The 16,083-nt window shown below is 42.9% G+C and overlaps 1 protein-coding gene across 20 annotated transcripts in view; it reads right to left on the bottom strand.

The window, feature by feature from the left end:
- dst (dystonin) overlaps positions 1–16,083 on the bottom strand; it is a 603,331-nt gene that overhangs the window by 182,770 nt on the left and 404,478 nt on the right. For all 20 annotated transcript variants that reach the window (XM_072250685.1, XM_072250715.1, XM_072250746.1 and 17 more), the window contains 2 exons: positions 12,800–12,999; positions 1,999–2,494 (listed from right to left, as the gene is read on the bottom strand). In XM_072250685.1, the coding sequence (XP_072106786.1) occupies positions 1,999–2,494; positions 12,800–12,999 (696 nt within the window). The remainder of the gene's footprint in view (positions 1–1,998; positions 2,495–12,799; positions 13,000–16,083) is intronic.

Genomic DNA, 16,083 nt, shown 5'->3' with positions numbered 1-16,083 from the left:
TATTTAAAACAGAGGTTGATAGTTTCTTGATTAGTAAGGGCATCAAAGCGTATGGGGAGAAGGACAAGGGATTGAAAAGGATAATGATTCAGCCAAGGTGGAATTGTGGAGCAGACTGCGATGATTGTGATGCAAATGATGCATTTCGCTGTATGTTTCAAATTTTAAAATAAAGCTAATCTATCAATCTCTTCACGTAACTGAAATCCCACATCCCTAGTCCCAGTAGAAGAAATGTGTTTATCGTACAAATTAATAAATTTGTTCCTATCTCTCATTTTAGATTTGGATACTGAATCCAATCCAGTTTTATTTTTAAGTTTTACTATTGCAATTAGTGTCTCTGTTTGCTAAACTAAGGCATTATCAGTCCTTCTCTATTTGTTTTATCATCTTCAAAGGTTTATTTGTGTGAACCCCAGAAGCCCTTCTCTTTAGAACACTGGAGAAATCCATTGATATGGGAAGCTTACTTGTGGCCAGGATCATAAAGGCAAGTGAAAATTGAGGGATAGCTTGGGCTCTTTTCACTCCTGTGACCTAACAGCTCAGTTCCTGGGCTTTGGTCATTGTTTATTATTCAGCTTACTCTCCTACTGGTCAAATCTCCTTTCAAAACGCACTGAAAAATTCAGCTGGTGTTTCTATAGTGCCAGCTGTGATGAACCCCATATTTTATAAATGAACTGATCAGTAATTTAATCTTTAATTGTTCAAAGGATCTTCAACTTAAAACTTTAACTTTGTTTCCTCTCTACAGACATTACCTGACCTGTTCAGCAATTTCAGTTTTAAAAAAAATAGATTAGCACCATTTGCAGTTTTTTGATTGCCATCAGCAAAGTCTCTGATTAAGATTATTTTTACTTCATCAGCCATTCTCTGCATCTCTGATGGGAATTCATAAAGTTTCTCAAGTAAGAAGTGAAAACATGAAATGCAGGTGTAAAGCAAGTCGAGGGTAAGGAAAGAGTTAAAAAGCCTATAAAAAAATTAAAGCAGAAACTGCTCAGAGTAACACACACACACAAAATGCTGGAGGAGGAACTTTGTAAGTCAGGCAGCATCTACGGAGGTGAATAAACAGTTTCATTTTGGGCTCAGACCCTTCATCATCACTGCTCAGAGTTGTAGTACACATTAACAAACACGATAGAAATAAAGGTCAACATTTTGGACACATCTTCAGCTGCATTTTCAGATTGTTCTCTTCATTCTGTATCTTTCCAGCACTCATTACTGTAATTTCAGATCCACGTAGCCATTAACTTTTTGGTTGAGATATGTACGATAACATTTCAGAGACTTTTAGACAGATACATGGATAGAGAGGCTCAGAGTTATATGGTCAAACGCAGGAAATGGGAATAGTGTGGATATAGTTCTTGGTCAATATGGGCAAGTTGAGACAAAGGGCCTGTTTCTGTGTTGTGTTACTCTCTAACTTTATGTTTGCTTTAACCCCATCAATTATCTAAACTTAACCTGAGACAGGTATACAAGGTGATAAGAGGCATAGATAAAGTGGAAAGCCAAAGACTATTCCCAGGGAAGAAGTGGCTAATACAAGGAGACTTCATTTTAAGAATATTGGAGGAGCGATGTCAGGGGCAGGCTTTTTACACTGAGAGAGGTGAGTACATGGAACATGCTGCTGGCCTAGAGGCAGATACATTTAGGACACTTAAGAAACATCTAGATAGGAACATGGAAGAAAGAAAAATACAGGGCTATGTGAGAGCGAATGGTTAAATTGATCTAAGACTAGGTGAAAAGGTTGGAATAACATAGTGGGCTGAAGAGCCTGTACTGTATTCTATACTCTCTCACCTATACCTGGTTGATAAGCAAAAACTGCAGATGCTAGGATGATGAACTTCCAGTTTCAATGAAAGGTCATAAAACTGAGGTCCCTACCCAGAGTATTTGAAGCATTTTCTGTTTAACTCTTGAAAACAAAAATCATTGCCAATTCAATGCTGCGGTTCATTGGCGCACCTGCTCGCTCCTCAAGATCCTGAAACGGCTTCACGACATTGTCCAACTGCCTGGTGAGCTCAGCCCTCAGGTACTGCTCACCGACGAGGACTGAGATCTCCTCACAGAGGGCCTTGGCCTCCTGCAAGCCCTTCTCCTCCTGCTCTAGCTCCGCCCGGAGTTCACTGGCCACATCCAGCTGGCGCTTCAGGGCTTCTGGCTGGGCATCAATCGGCGGCTGACTAGCCAGTTTAGCATCCAGGGTGCTCAGCTTGCTTGAGAGGTGCCGGACTAGATTTTGGTACTGGGTGCTTTTGATGATAGCCTGGTCAATGAGGTTAGAGCGGTCAACCAGCTGCCCAGTCAGACTGTCCCATTTCTGCGTTACAGCAGCTAGCTGGTCACTGACAAGGCCCGAGGTTGGAGCAGAGCCATCCGGTCGACTCAAGATACCCTCAGCGGCCATTTTCAACTGCTCGTGTTGTGGCTTCCGTGTCTCGAACTCCTTCAGCAGGATCTGTAAGTGTGAGAGAGAAAAATAAATCCACTAGAAGGCAGGAAGTTGCATTTGTGCAATATTCACACCATCCCCACAGTACCACTGACATCAGAGGATCTAAGCAATGTGGATTGGCAAGTGTAAAGTTCAGGTTCAACGAGGTTACCACAATCCAACTCTTCAGCTTTGTCAATTACTTTGTCATGGGAAATTGAACGGTGTCTTCACACCACCAGGTTAAGGAACAGCTATTACTCCTCAACCATCAGGCTCCTGAATCAGTGTGGATAACTTCACTCATCTCAATACTGATCTGATTCCACAACCTATGGACTCACTTTCAAGGGCATTTCAACTTGTGTCCCCTGTATTTACTTATTTAGTTAGTTAGTTAGTATTTGCGGTTTGTCTCTTTTTGCACGTTGGTTGCTTCTCAGTGTTTGTACGTAATTTTTCATTAATTCTATTGTATTTCTTTGCCTGCAAGAATCTCATGGTGACATACGTGTACTTTGATAATACATTTAGTTTGAACTCTGATGTGAGCTGCGCAACACATCACTGAGAAGCTGGTTGTAGTATGTTTTACACACACTCTCATAAGAACATAAGAAATAGGAGCAGGAGCAGGCCATGCGGCCCATCGAGCCTGCCCCACCATTCAATAAGATCATAGCTGATCTGTCCGTAAACTCAGCTCCATCTACCTGCCTTTTCCCCATAACCCTTAATTCCCTTACTATGTAAAAACCTATCTAACTGTTTCTTAAATATATTTAGTGAGGAAGCCTCAACTGCTTCCCTGGGCAGAGATGGCTAATCTGTGCCGGCCTCAACTCCTCTTCTGTGCCGGCCTCAACTCCTCTTCTGTGCCAGTTCCCTATAATCCTCAATTCCTTGACCTATCTATGCACTACGAGCAACCCTTCTGCTAACACAAATGTTCAGCATCTGGTAATATTAATTAATATTTGATATAAGCATTTGTTTATGATTGGTGTGGATGGTGGTGACTGATGTTTAAATTCAGGCGTTGCTACCTTTATGACGCAGTGTCTTTATTTCTTATTAAGACATACGGCACGGTGACAGTCCTTTGCGTTCCAACAAGCCCACGCCACCTAGTTACACCCATGTGACCAGTTAACCCATGTGACCAGTTAACCCACTGATCCGCATGTCTTTGGGATGTGGAAGGAGACCGACACGTTCATGGGGAGAATAAGTAAACTCCTTGCAGACAGCAGCGGGAACTGAACCGGGGTCACAGGCACTGAAATAGCATTATGCTAACCACTATGCTATGGTACCTCCCCTTCGTTAGATATGACAAGATGGTGACAACCACAAGACTATTCATGCCTAAAGCATTCTTTGAAATAAACCATCTAATACTTCATGCACTGCTTAGGAACCTCCCCCCAACCATAATGTTCCATCTGACTAAAGGCTCTGTCCTTTTCTTTTATACATTCATGGAATATGAGCATAGCTAACTAATTTATTGCTCATTGCTAATTGACTGTGAACAGTTGGTGGTTGGGAATATCGTCTTCTTGAGTCACTGCATTTCATGAAGTGAAGGTATTCCCACTGTGCATAGTGGTTTGCTGGAATGTTCCATTACCTTTGAACTGTCATTGCATCAAACCTTAAAAATGAGATATAGAGCAATAACTTCAAATGTTCTGAAAGGACATTCACAGTAGCTGCAAAAATGAAAAACCCACAATAGAATCAATGAAAAACTACACAGAAACATAGATGGACAAATAACCAATGTGCAAAAGAAGACAAACTGTGCAATACAGACGAAAAACAAATAATAATAAATCAATAATGAATAATATTGAGAACATGAGTTGTAGAGTCCTTGAAAGTGAGTCTTTCCAGCAGCCCAATCAGCTGCAGGAGTAGCTCACAATGAGGAGGTTTCTCGCAGGTTGGTGGCGCTCGTTGAAAAGGAGTGATTCACGGGTGTTTGGTGTAATTCCGGCAGCCCAATCAGTAAATAAAAGTACAGAAGGGACAAGCAGAGCAGCCATTGTTGGGAGTGGGCCAGTGGTAAGAATGGGAGTGTCAAGCTTTTGCTCAAAGGAGGCTTCGGCTCAGAAGAGGTGTAGGCTCTGGGTAAGTTTCTATTAGGTTTCCTTTTTTTCCTACTGTGTCAGGGGTACTTGGTAAATGGCCATTGTGTGCTCTTCATGCCAGATGTTACCTAGAACCTCTCAGGGAACTACATCTGTCTGAAGTGCATCATCCAGCTGCAGCACCTTGAAGACTGTGTTAGGGATCTGCAGCAGCAACTGGATGACCTTCAGCTTGTACGGGAGAGTGAGGAGATCATCGACTGGAGTTACAGGGAAGTAGTCACCCCTAAGTTGCAAGATGCAGGTAGCTGGGTGATTGTCAGGAGGAGGAATGGGAAGGTAAATAGGCAGAGCACACTTGTGATCATTCCCCTCAATAACTGTAGCAGGGGATGACTTCCCAGGGGAATGCTATGGAGACCAGGTCACTGGCAGTAAGCATGGGTCCGTGGGTGCAGAAGGGAAAGACGGAGCAGAGAGGAGCAGTTGTGATAGGGGGCTCAATAATCAGAGGAATAGACAGGAGATTCTGTGGATGTGAATGGGACACCTGGATGTTATGTTCCCTCTCAGACACCAGGGTCAGGAATGTCTCATATCGTGTTGTGGGAGAGCAGCCAGAAGTCTTGGTACATATTGGTACCAATGACATGGGAAGGAAAAGCAAAGAGGTCCTGAAGAGAGAATTTAGAAAGCTTAGTAGAAAGCTAAGAAGCAAGACATTCAGGGTCGCAATTTCTGAATTGCTACCTGTGCCATGAGTCAGTGAGGGTAGAAACAGGATGATTTGGCAGATAGGTGTGTCGTGCACTTTGGTAGTAGAAATAAATGTGCAGACTATTTTCTAAACAGGGAGGAACTACAAAAATCTGAAATGCAAAGGGACTTGGGAGTCATCGTGCAGAACATCTTCAAAGTTAACCTGCAGATAGAGTCAGTGGTGAGGAAGGCAAATGCAATGTTAGCATTAATTTCAAGAGGTCTAGAATACAAGAGCAGGGATGTGATGCTGAGGCTTTATAAGGCACTGGCGAGGCCTCACCTTGAGTATTGTAAACAGTTTTGGGTTGCTTATTTATGAAAAGATGTGCTGGCATTGGAGAGGGTTCAGAGGAGGTTCACAAGGATGATTCTGTGAATGAAAGGGTTATCATCTGAGGAACGTTTGATGGCTCTGTGCCTGTACTTACTCGAATTTAGAAGAATGAGGGGTAATCTCATTGAAGCTTTCGAATGTCGAAAGGCCTAGACAGAGTAGATGTGGAAAGGATGCTTCCCATGGTGGGGGAGTCTAGGACAAGAAGGCACAGCCTCACAATAGAGGCGCATCCATTTGAAGCAGAGATACAAAGAAATTTCTTTAGCCAGAGGGTGGTGAATTTGTGGAATTTGTTACCACAGGCAGCCGTGGAGGCCAGGTCGTTGGATGTATTTAAGGTGGAGATTGATAGGTTCTTGATTAGACACAACATTAAAGGTTATGGGGAAATGGCCAGGGAGTGGGGCTGAGCAGGGGAATCAAGGGTTAGCCATGATTGAATGGTGGAGCTGACTCGATGGGCCAAATGGTCTAATTCTGCTCCTATGTATTGTGGTCTTATGGAGTCCATGGTTTGCGGAATTAGTTCAGTGTTGAAGTGAGTGAAGTTATCCATGATGGTTCAGGTGCCTGATGGTTGAAGGGTAATAACTGAATGAATGAATACAGTTGGGAATTTCAGAGGAACATCTTTACCCTGAGAACATGGGACTTGCTCCAACAGGGACTGATTAAGTTGATCTTTCAGGAGAAGCTCAATAAAAACAGTAGGAAAAATGGCAACAGAAGGAGAGGAGGAGGCTCAAGAGGAGCCTGCTGAGGTCTGGTGAGCGACCAGGATGGATCTAAAGGCCAGCTTTGTCAAAGATTAACTTTATTTGTCACATGTACAGAAGAACACACAGTGAGATGCATGATTTGCATCAACAACCAATGCAGTCTGTGGATGGCTGGGGGCAGCTCGCATGTGCCACCACACTTCTGGCACCAGTGTACAGTGTGCCCATAATTTATTATCCCCAACCCATACATCTTTTTAATGTGGCTAACTGGAGCACCCAGAGAGGAAAGCCGTGTGGTCAGGTGGGGGAATGCACAAACTCCTTACAGACAGCACAGTGGGATTTGAACCCCGATCGTGATCGCTAGAGCTATAAAGCCGTAAAGCTACCAGTTACCACTACCATGCCACCCAGAACCCGGTTGTTTCTGCACAGCATTTTGTCATGCTCTTCACGCATTTATTACAATTCTATTGAAACATCCTCTTACAAAAAGCCTGTTTGTTATTTCCCAATTCCCTCCTTCACGTCTCTCTGAGCTATGACAAGTGTTCGGAAAACCAGATACTCCTTAGAGGCTGCCCAGTATCAAGCTTTTCAGTACTCAATCCAGGCAGTGGCTTTCCCTCCCTCCCAAAGTATTAAAAGCACAAAAGATAAAAATAAACTTGATTTCTTACATGTACACTGAAACTTGCAGTGAAATGCATTGTATGCGTCAAGTTAAATCAGGAAGGATTGTGCTGGAGAGCCCACAAGAGCTGCCTTGCTTCTGTCCTCCACATAGCATGCCCACAAATCACTAACCCTATCCTCTACGTCTTTGGAATGTGGGAGGAAATCAGAGCACCCAGAGGAAACCAATGTGGTCACGAAGGACTATGTACAAATTCCTCACCGACTAGCTTTCTTCGCTGTATAATCCAGCTCAGACCTTAGAATGAATGAGACTCATAAATAACAAGTCTGCTGACTCTCTTACATTAGTGCTGATGACAGTGTTTTCTGACAAGACACTTTTGCATGCACCAAGGAAATGATACTGATAATTTTTCATTATTACAGAAGCCAATTACAAAAGACCCAGTTCTAACACATTGTGTAACAATTACTTTGTGCAGCTCAGATGTATTTACAGACATATAAAGTTTGCTGGTTCCAGGAAATATTTTTTCATCTCTGGCTGTTTCCAAACACTGCTACGCATTTCACTGAAAAGGCATACAAGATCATAACTAGTTATGAAGAGAGAAAGTATTCTCATTAGCAGACAGCTCGAGTATCAGGAGCAGGTATTTAAAACCTCAGCCAAAAGGCACATGATGGATATAATGAAAAATTCTCATACACAAGGGATAGATATAACCTGGAACTCACTGCCTGGATTGAATTGCAAAAAGAATGGACCCTTGACGGAATCATTTGCAAAACTGTGGGAAAAGAGAATGGGAATGTCATTAGCAGGATTATTCTGAGGAGCTAGTATGGACTCTGTGCGCAGAATAATGTCCTGTGCTAAAACAACTTCATTATTCACCTGAATAAAAAAAAGTTAGGAAATTCAATGGATGTCTGGAAAATGATGGGTGCTTTTGAAAAGGGAAACGGAAAAAAATATTCATGCCATTACTTCCTATAAGGCGAAACCTAATAGCATAAATGGCAGTGATGCTTCACTCTCCTATGAGCTCAATACTTTTCATACTCATTTTGAAAGGGAGAATAATACTAGAACGGTGTGAATCCCCTTGGTGTCTGGTGACTCTGTGATCTCTATCCCAGAGGCTGACATCAGAACATCCTTCCAGAGGGTGAAGCTGTCAGGCCCCAATGGTGTGCATGGCAGGGTACTGAAAACCTCTGCTGACCAATTGGCTGGAGTTTCCATGGACATTTTCAACCTTTCACTGTTGTGGTAGGAGGTTCCCACCGGCTTCAAAAGGGTAGCAATCGTGCCACAGCCTAAGAAGAGCAGGATGAGCTGCCTCAATGACGGCCACCTGGTAGCACTCACACCTAGAGTGATGAAGTTGTCTGACAGGTTGGTATGGCTTGAATCAACTCCTGCCTGGGCAAGAACCTGGACCCGCTGCAATTTGCCGACCATCACAACAGGTTTACAATTTCACTGGCTCTCCATTCTGTTATGGAGCACCTAGACAACAGCAAATACGTTATGCTGCTGCTTATCAATTACAGCTCAGCAGGCAACACCATCATCCCATCAGTATTTATCAATAAACTTCAAAACCTGGGCCTCTGTACCTCCCTCTCTAACTGGATCCTTGATTTCCTTATTGGGAGACCACAGTCAGTGCAGATCAGTAATAACATCTCCTCCTCACTGACAACCAATACGGGTGGATCTCAAAGATGCATGCTTAGCCCACTGCTCTGCTCTCTGAAACTCAAGCACAGCTAAAACCCCAACCATAAGTTTGCTGATGACAACACTATCGTTTGTAGAATCTCAGATGGCAATGAGAAGGTGTACTTGAGTGAGACAGATCAACCAGCTAAGTGGTGTCACCAGAACAATCTCGCACCCAACGTCAAAAAGACGAAGGAACTTACTAAGGACTTCGGGAAGGGGAAGTTGAAAGAACACACATCAGTCCTCACTGAGGGTCAGCAGTGAAAAGGGTGACCAGTTCCGAGTTCCTGAGCATCAACATCTTGGAGAATCTGTCCTGGGCCCAACATACTGAGGCAATTACGAAGAAGGGAAACCAATGGCTCTACTTCACTCAGAGTCTGAGTAGTATGTCATCAAAGACTCAAGCAATTTTCTATACGTGTACGATGGGGAGCATGCTGACTGGGGGCATCACTACCTGGTATTGAGGCTCCAACGTACAGCATCACGAGAAGCTTCAGAGGGTTGCAGACTCAGCCGGTTTCGTTATGAGCACAACACTTGTCATTTTGAAGCAGTGTCTCAGGGAGGCAGCATCTTGTACGGAGGACCCTCACCATATGAGCCATTCCTACAACTGGGGAAAGTCCTGAGGACGCACACTCATTGACTTACAAACAGCTTCTTCCCCTCCGCCATCAAATTTCTGAAAAATGTGTGACCCCATGAACATGACCTCACTTTTTTAGCACTATTTATTTATTTTGTAATTATAGTCATTTTTATGTCTTGCAGTGTGCTGCTGCAGAAAAACAATGGATTTCACAACATAACAGAGATAATAAAACTGATTCCGATTCCAATTCAGTCAATGAATGAGTTAGCTTATGGCAAGCATTTAAGAAATAGGAATTTCATTTCGATGCACAAGCTTGTTAAAACGCCTCTCAATAAATAGTGGTAGAAATAGAATTGTTAACAGTCTTTACTAAGGAAAAGTTGGATAAGTATTTAAATTAAACTGTTTCAGGAAGTTTAGAGCAGCATGTGAGCACATTTTACGTGCCTTACAGTTCTACAACTCTGGAAAAGAACTAATCTCACAGCAATTAAGAACACATACAAATACATGGCAAATGGACAGCACATGATGACTCTTCTCCAACAAGGAACTTTTTTTAACAGCATAACTAACTCAAGGAATGCATGTGCTCAGGGTAACCCCTGGTCTATAGGGAGTTCACATCATTCTGTCCAAAAGCCATTTTAGGACATTTTTACTGTGTATCTACTCATGGCACAATGAGTTAAAATATTTTGGATATAGACAAATCTGCTGAAACTACTGAACTGTACATTTTGCTGTCATGACTACTGCTGCAATCAGCTAAAAATACCTTAAAATGCAGTGGCAGACGTTTAAGGAGATCTTCCAGAAAGGACAGAAAACATACGTTCCAACAAGAAATAAAATTTCCTTGGGGAGGATCCTACCATCTGTGGTTAACTAAAAAAGGTAATGATAGTATTAAGGATATAATTGTGGAAAAATGGATAGGATGGCAGATCAGTAGTCTGGATAGAGTATAAAACCAGCAAAGAATGGCTTTCAGATTAATAAGGGTGGAAAAATTAAAACACATTCTAGCCAAAAAAATAAAAATAGATAGCACGTGTTTCCATAAGACCATTAGACATAGGAGCAGAATGAGGCCTATGCTTCTGTGTCTTCTCCACCACCCATCATGGCTGATTTATCACCCCTCTCAACCCCATTCTCCAGCCCAAGGGTTTATATACAGTCTCCATTTATATTTTTTAAATATTCACCAATTGAACACTGGTCCTAGAGAAAGTGTCTGGGGAAATACTAAGAAAACAAAAAAAGGAACTGCAGACAAATTCAACAGGTGTTTTGTTTCAGTCTTCACTGCAGAGCAAACTAAAACATCCTAGAAATAAGGGGTCTTGGCCTGAAACATTGACTGTTTATTCCTTTTCATAAGTGCTGCCTGACCTGCTGAGTTCCTCCAGCATTTTATGTGTGTTATTCTAGAAATAACTGTATGTCAGAAATTTGGAGGCGGGGGGGGGAATCTCTGGAAAGTTACAAGGGAGGTGATTCTGAGCAAACTGTAGGAGCTGTGAACTGACAAACCTCTAGATCCAAATGGACGGCACTTCTGTGGTCATAAAGAGATAGTTGCAGGGTCATTATTAATATTCCAACATTCCCTAGATTTGGGAAAGATACCAATGGATTTGAAAATTGCATCTCAATTAAAAAGGGAGTTATAAAGCAGGAAACTAGAAACTGGATTGCTTAATGTCTGTCATCGGGAAAATGTTATAGATGTTATAGCAGGCAGTTTAAAGAAAAAGCCAGGATCATCAGGCAAAGTTCACATGGTTATAGCACAGGAAATTATGTCTGACCAATTTAAACATAGAAAATAGACTATTACAGCACAGTACAGGTCCTTCAGCCCACGATGTTCTGCCAACCTTATAACCTACTAAGGTCAATCTAACCCTTCCCTCCTGCAAAGTCTCTATATTTCTATCATCCATGTGCCTAGATAAGAGTCTCTTAAATGCCACCAAAGTATCAGCTTCTACCGCCACTACCAGAGGACATTCCACGCACTCACCTCTCTCTGTAAAGAACTTATCTCTGACATCCTGAAGTCTTTTGATGAAGAAACTACCTATCAAGAGATCCAGGAAATGATCTATACTTAAATTTCCAGAGGGACATGATGAGATGCTGATGGGATGAATTAAGAAGTTAAGAGGGGATAAACGTCGACTGTTTATTCCCTCCACAGACACTGCCTGACTTGCTGAGTTCCTCCTCCATTTCGTGTGTGTTGCTCAAGATTTCCAGCATCTGCAGAATCTCTTGTGTTTATAACCATTGGCTGCAAGCTTTGAGTTTCTTAGCTCAGCTGTGTTGGGGTTTGTGCTAGGCTCATTGACAGACTGCCTAATTAGTCCCATTCTCTTAGCCTTTCATCATTTTCTAAAATTCCACCTGCCTCCCTTTTAATACTTACCAAACTCCCTTTCGGAAGTTCCCACCTAATCACCTTCCAACATTTCAGACGATGCATTCCAGACTTCCACATCATTAAAAACCCAGCTCCAATTTCAATGGAACCATTCCTCCCAAACAAACAAGGACTGATTAATAACGGCACACCTTTGGGGACAGGGATGGGAGATAGGGGTCAAGTTAAGGTTTAGGGACGGAGCTGTGTGGAGTTAAGAGGCCAGGCTGGAGCCTAGCCTCTGCCCCGTGCTCCACATTTGAAGGCCAGTGTCGTGTGTTGGATGAGAGACATGAGCAGTCGGATGTCAGGCCAGAGACCAGCAAGTATGAGGGCTGGTAACCCAACCCACTAGGTCATCAAGTCGTTGGCGGGTTCTGGAATTGGAGCTTGCTGCAGGCAGGAGGCACAGGGGCCAGTGATTACCTAGTTCTACGAGTCGGCAAGACTGGAGTTCGAGGCCTAGTGTTTGGGGTTCCATCATCAGTGTCCAGGGATTGAGGGCTGTAGTTCAAAGTTCCATCATCAGTACTCAGAGGTTGTGGTCCTCATCTACGATTCTCACTTCTTATCAGCGGTAAGTCCTGGGGTTGATACCAAAGATCGAAAACCCGGAAGATCGATCGGAAGTTTGGAAGTTGAAGCCCAATGATTGAAGCCATGGATCTCAGTCTGTGAGTCCACCAAGGAAGTCAGAGGCCCAATGCCTGCAAGTCCACTGGAGGCAGGGTGCCTTGAGGTGGCCTGTTCTGGGGTTACAGGGCTGTATGTGTGTATGGGGGACTGGGTGGATGGTAGAAAAGGGCCTTGTTTTGCTGCTGCTTTGTTGCTGTTGTTCTGTTTTTGTTGTTGCTTGAGTGAACATGGTGGGCATACGACATCAGCGCTGGAATGTGTGGTCATTCTTTTAGACTGCCCACAGCACATCCTTAGATTTTATTGGTTGTTAACATGAACTAACTATTTCACTGTATGTTTCAATGCACATGTTAATCTGAATCCTTACCTGAACCTGTTGTTTCTGATTGTTCAGCATATGAGGATCTATGGACAGCGGTCCCAACACATTCATCATCAGCTCCTTTTCAACAAGCCACTGGCGAAGCTGTGCCTCAGCTGTTTCAAACTGTGTATGGAAACTGGACGACTCCTTCAACTTCTGTTGCCGCTCACTAGCCAACTGGCTGACCTGCTCCCATTTTGAATCTAAAGAAAAGAAAAACGAAAGTGAGCACCGACGACTTTCCATCACTAAGAGAAATTCAACAAAACAAAACGTCTTCAGAACAACAACTTGACCTTTAATGGATCACAGCTCTACTTGGAAAAATTTAAATGAGAAAAGGTAGGTGGATCAAACATAAAATTCAGTAGGGAAATATGTGTCCTGCACAAGTGCTGATACTTCAGTGAGCTGCAGGGTGTTGCAGACTCAACCAGGTCCACCATGGACACTAGCCAACCCACCATCAAGGGCATCTTCAAAACGTGATGCCTCAGGAAGCTGGCATCAACCATTAGGACCCCTCACCTCCTGGCACATACCCTCCACTCATTACTACCATCAAGGAGGAGGTACAGGAGGGCTGAAGACTCATACTCAATATTTTATGAAAAACTTGTTCCCCTCCACCATCAGATTCCTGAACAGTCCATGAATCCATAAACACTAACTCAATATTTTTGCTCTTTTTTGTACTATTTATATTATTTCTATACAGTATAATATTTCTTATTGTGAGTTATAGATGCTGAAAAAGAATTTTTGGATTCTGTTGTATTACCTCACTCTGCACTGTACTGCAAACATTTAAAATCACTTCTATAAAGCTGTTTACATTGTAAATACCTGCTGGTATTTGTGTATTTATGCTCAGTTTATTTGACACCTGCACTTCCAACTTCAATTTTATATACTTCTGTGTTCTATAAAATAGTTGAAATGTCGCTGTCTTTTGGTGCATGTTAAGCCAACACACTGCAAATTCCTAATATATGTGATTAGATATTTGCATTAACAAGCAGGTGTACAGGTGTACCTAATAAAAGTGGCTACTGAGTGTATTTCTTCATGATAGCCTTGGGAATCTGAGTTTCCAAAGCCTGCACTGATCAACCCGCACCCCTATATCTAGAATATAAAAGACTATCATTCAAACCCTTGAGGAGATGTAAAAACCATTTCATGAAGCACCTGATCGTCCCATCAAATTTGATCAGGATAGTCTGAGAAGCCTTATTTAAAATCAAGGAAAAATAAAGTCAGCAGAAGAGTGCTGGACAGAGCATGTTGATGTATTGACCAATGTTCTCTCTAAGGTGTGAGCACGCACACATCTTTTGATACTAGCGTACAAAGGAATCTAAAGTGCACACAAAAGGTTGTCACCCTCTACCTCGTTGGCATGTTAGGTATATTTCACCATCGTACACAATCCTTTTCCTCTGTGATGATTTGTCTGCAGATTTCAGAACTGGCATACTTATGCTGTTTTTATTGAAGAAATTATTCAGTGCGCACGTTATTGTCACCGCGCAAAAAACTGCACAGCACAAGATTTCTGCACACACTGGTCATTACAAATTGGAGGGAACATTGGTAACAGGTCCTTCTAGCCCATCAACTCTGTGCCATCCAATTACTCCCATGTGACCAATTATATGTTGGTCAAAGCATGTTGACCAGCTGAACTGAGTTAGACAGTCCATGCAGAAAATGGGTGTATAAACATGCAGAAACAGTGCACAAATATGCAGAAGCAACATATGAAACACAAGATAGTGAAAAAACATGTTGACACACAGTACATACAAAATGCAGGCAGTGAATGAGGGATTAAATAATGCATACAAAGGGATAATTAGAAAGATAATACCAGAATTAGGCCATACGGTGCATTGGTCTTCATCAACCATAGGATTGAGTTCAAGAGCCGAGAGGTAATGTTGCAGCTATACAGGACCCTACTTGGAGTACTGTGCTCAGTTCTGGTCGCCTCATTACAGGAAGGATGTGGAAACCATAGAGAGAGTGCAGAGGAGATTTATAAGGATGTTGCCTGGATTGGAGGGCATGCCTTATGAGAATAGGTTGAGTGAATTCGGCCTTCTTTCCTTGGAGCGACGGAGGATGAGAGGTGACCTGATAGAGGTATATAAGATGATAAGAGGCATTGATCGTGTGGATAGTCAGGGGCTTTTTCCCAGGGCTGAAATGGCTAGCACAAGAGGGCACAGTTTTAAGGTGCTTGGAAGTAGGTACAGAGGAGATGTCAGGGGTAAGTTTTTTACGCAGAGGGTGGTGCGTGCATGGAGGCGGATATGATGGGGTTTTTCAAGAGACTCCTGGATAGGTACATGGAGCTTAGGAAAATAGAGGACTATGGGTAACCCTAGGTAATTTCTAAGGTAAGGACGTGTTCGGCACAGTTTTGTGGGCCGAAGGGCCTGTATTGTGCTGTAGGTTTTTTATATTTCTATATTTCTAGCTATTGAGTCCACTATCATCGCTATTTTATTATCCCTTCAATCCCATTCTCCTGCCTTCTCTCAACAGTCTTGCAGGCCCTTACTAATCAAGAACCTATCAACCTCTGCTTTAAATATACCCAATGACTTAACCTCCACAGCCGTCACAGATTCACTGCCCTCTGGCTAAATAAATTCCTCTTCATCTCTGTTCTAAAGACACCCTTGTGTTCTGAGGCTGCGCCCTCTGAATAAGATGAGTTGTGGGATGAACTTCAGTCTGTGTGCCATTAGGGATGGGCAGTAAATATTGGGCTAGCCAGCTGCTTCTCAGAAAAAAATGCACATAACACAGAATGAGAAGCTGACAGAGTGAAAGTGCACGTCGGGGGGGGGAGGGAGGGAGGGAGAGAGAGAGAGAGAGAGAGAGCGCTAGCTTGTGACGGGGAGGTGAATTTATTTGGAGGTGGGGGGATGTCAGTACTATAAACAGCATGAAAGCATATGAGAATGCAAACGTGGCAGAACAGCACGTGTGTGAGGAGAGTATGAATGTATGGCCATTGTACTCATCCCTTTTTTTTATAAAGAGCGTATTTATTTTCTGGATATGGGCCTCACTCACAAGATCAGTGGTTGTTATGCACCCCGGCTGCCCTGGAGGGTGGCAGGAGAACAACATTCTACAACCACCACAGTTGTCAGAGAGAAAATGTGCCTTTAGTGTTGCTTCACTGTGAACTCTACTGAAGGACTACACAATGATGGCTATAACAATGTTTTCCCACCACAAAGACAAGACCTCTGGAGAAGGCAGAGGGA

Source organism: Mobula birostris, chromosome 2 (assembly GCF_030028105.1).
Source record: "Mobula birostris isolate sMobBir1 chromosome 2, sMobBir1.hap1, whole genome shotgun sequence".
Taxonomy (NCBI): Eukaryota; Metazoa; Chordata; class Chondrichthyes; order Myliobatiformes; family Myliobatidae; genus Mobula; species Mobula birostris.
This window is presented reverse-complemented; position numbering and strand designations above follow the sequence as displayed.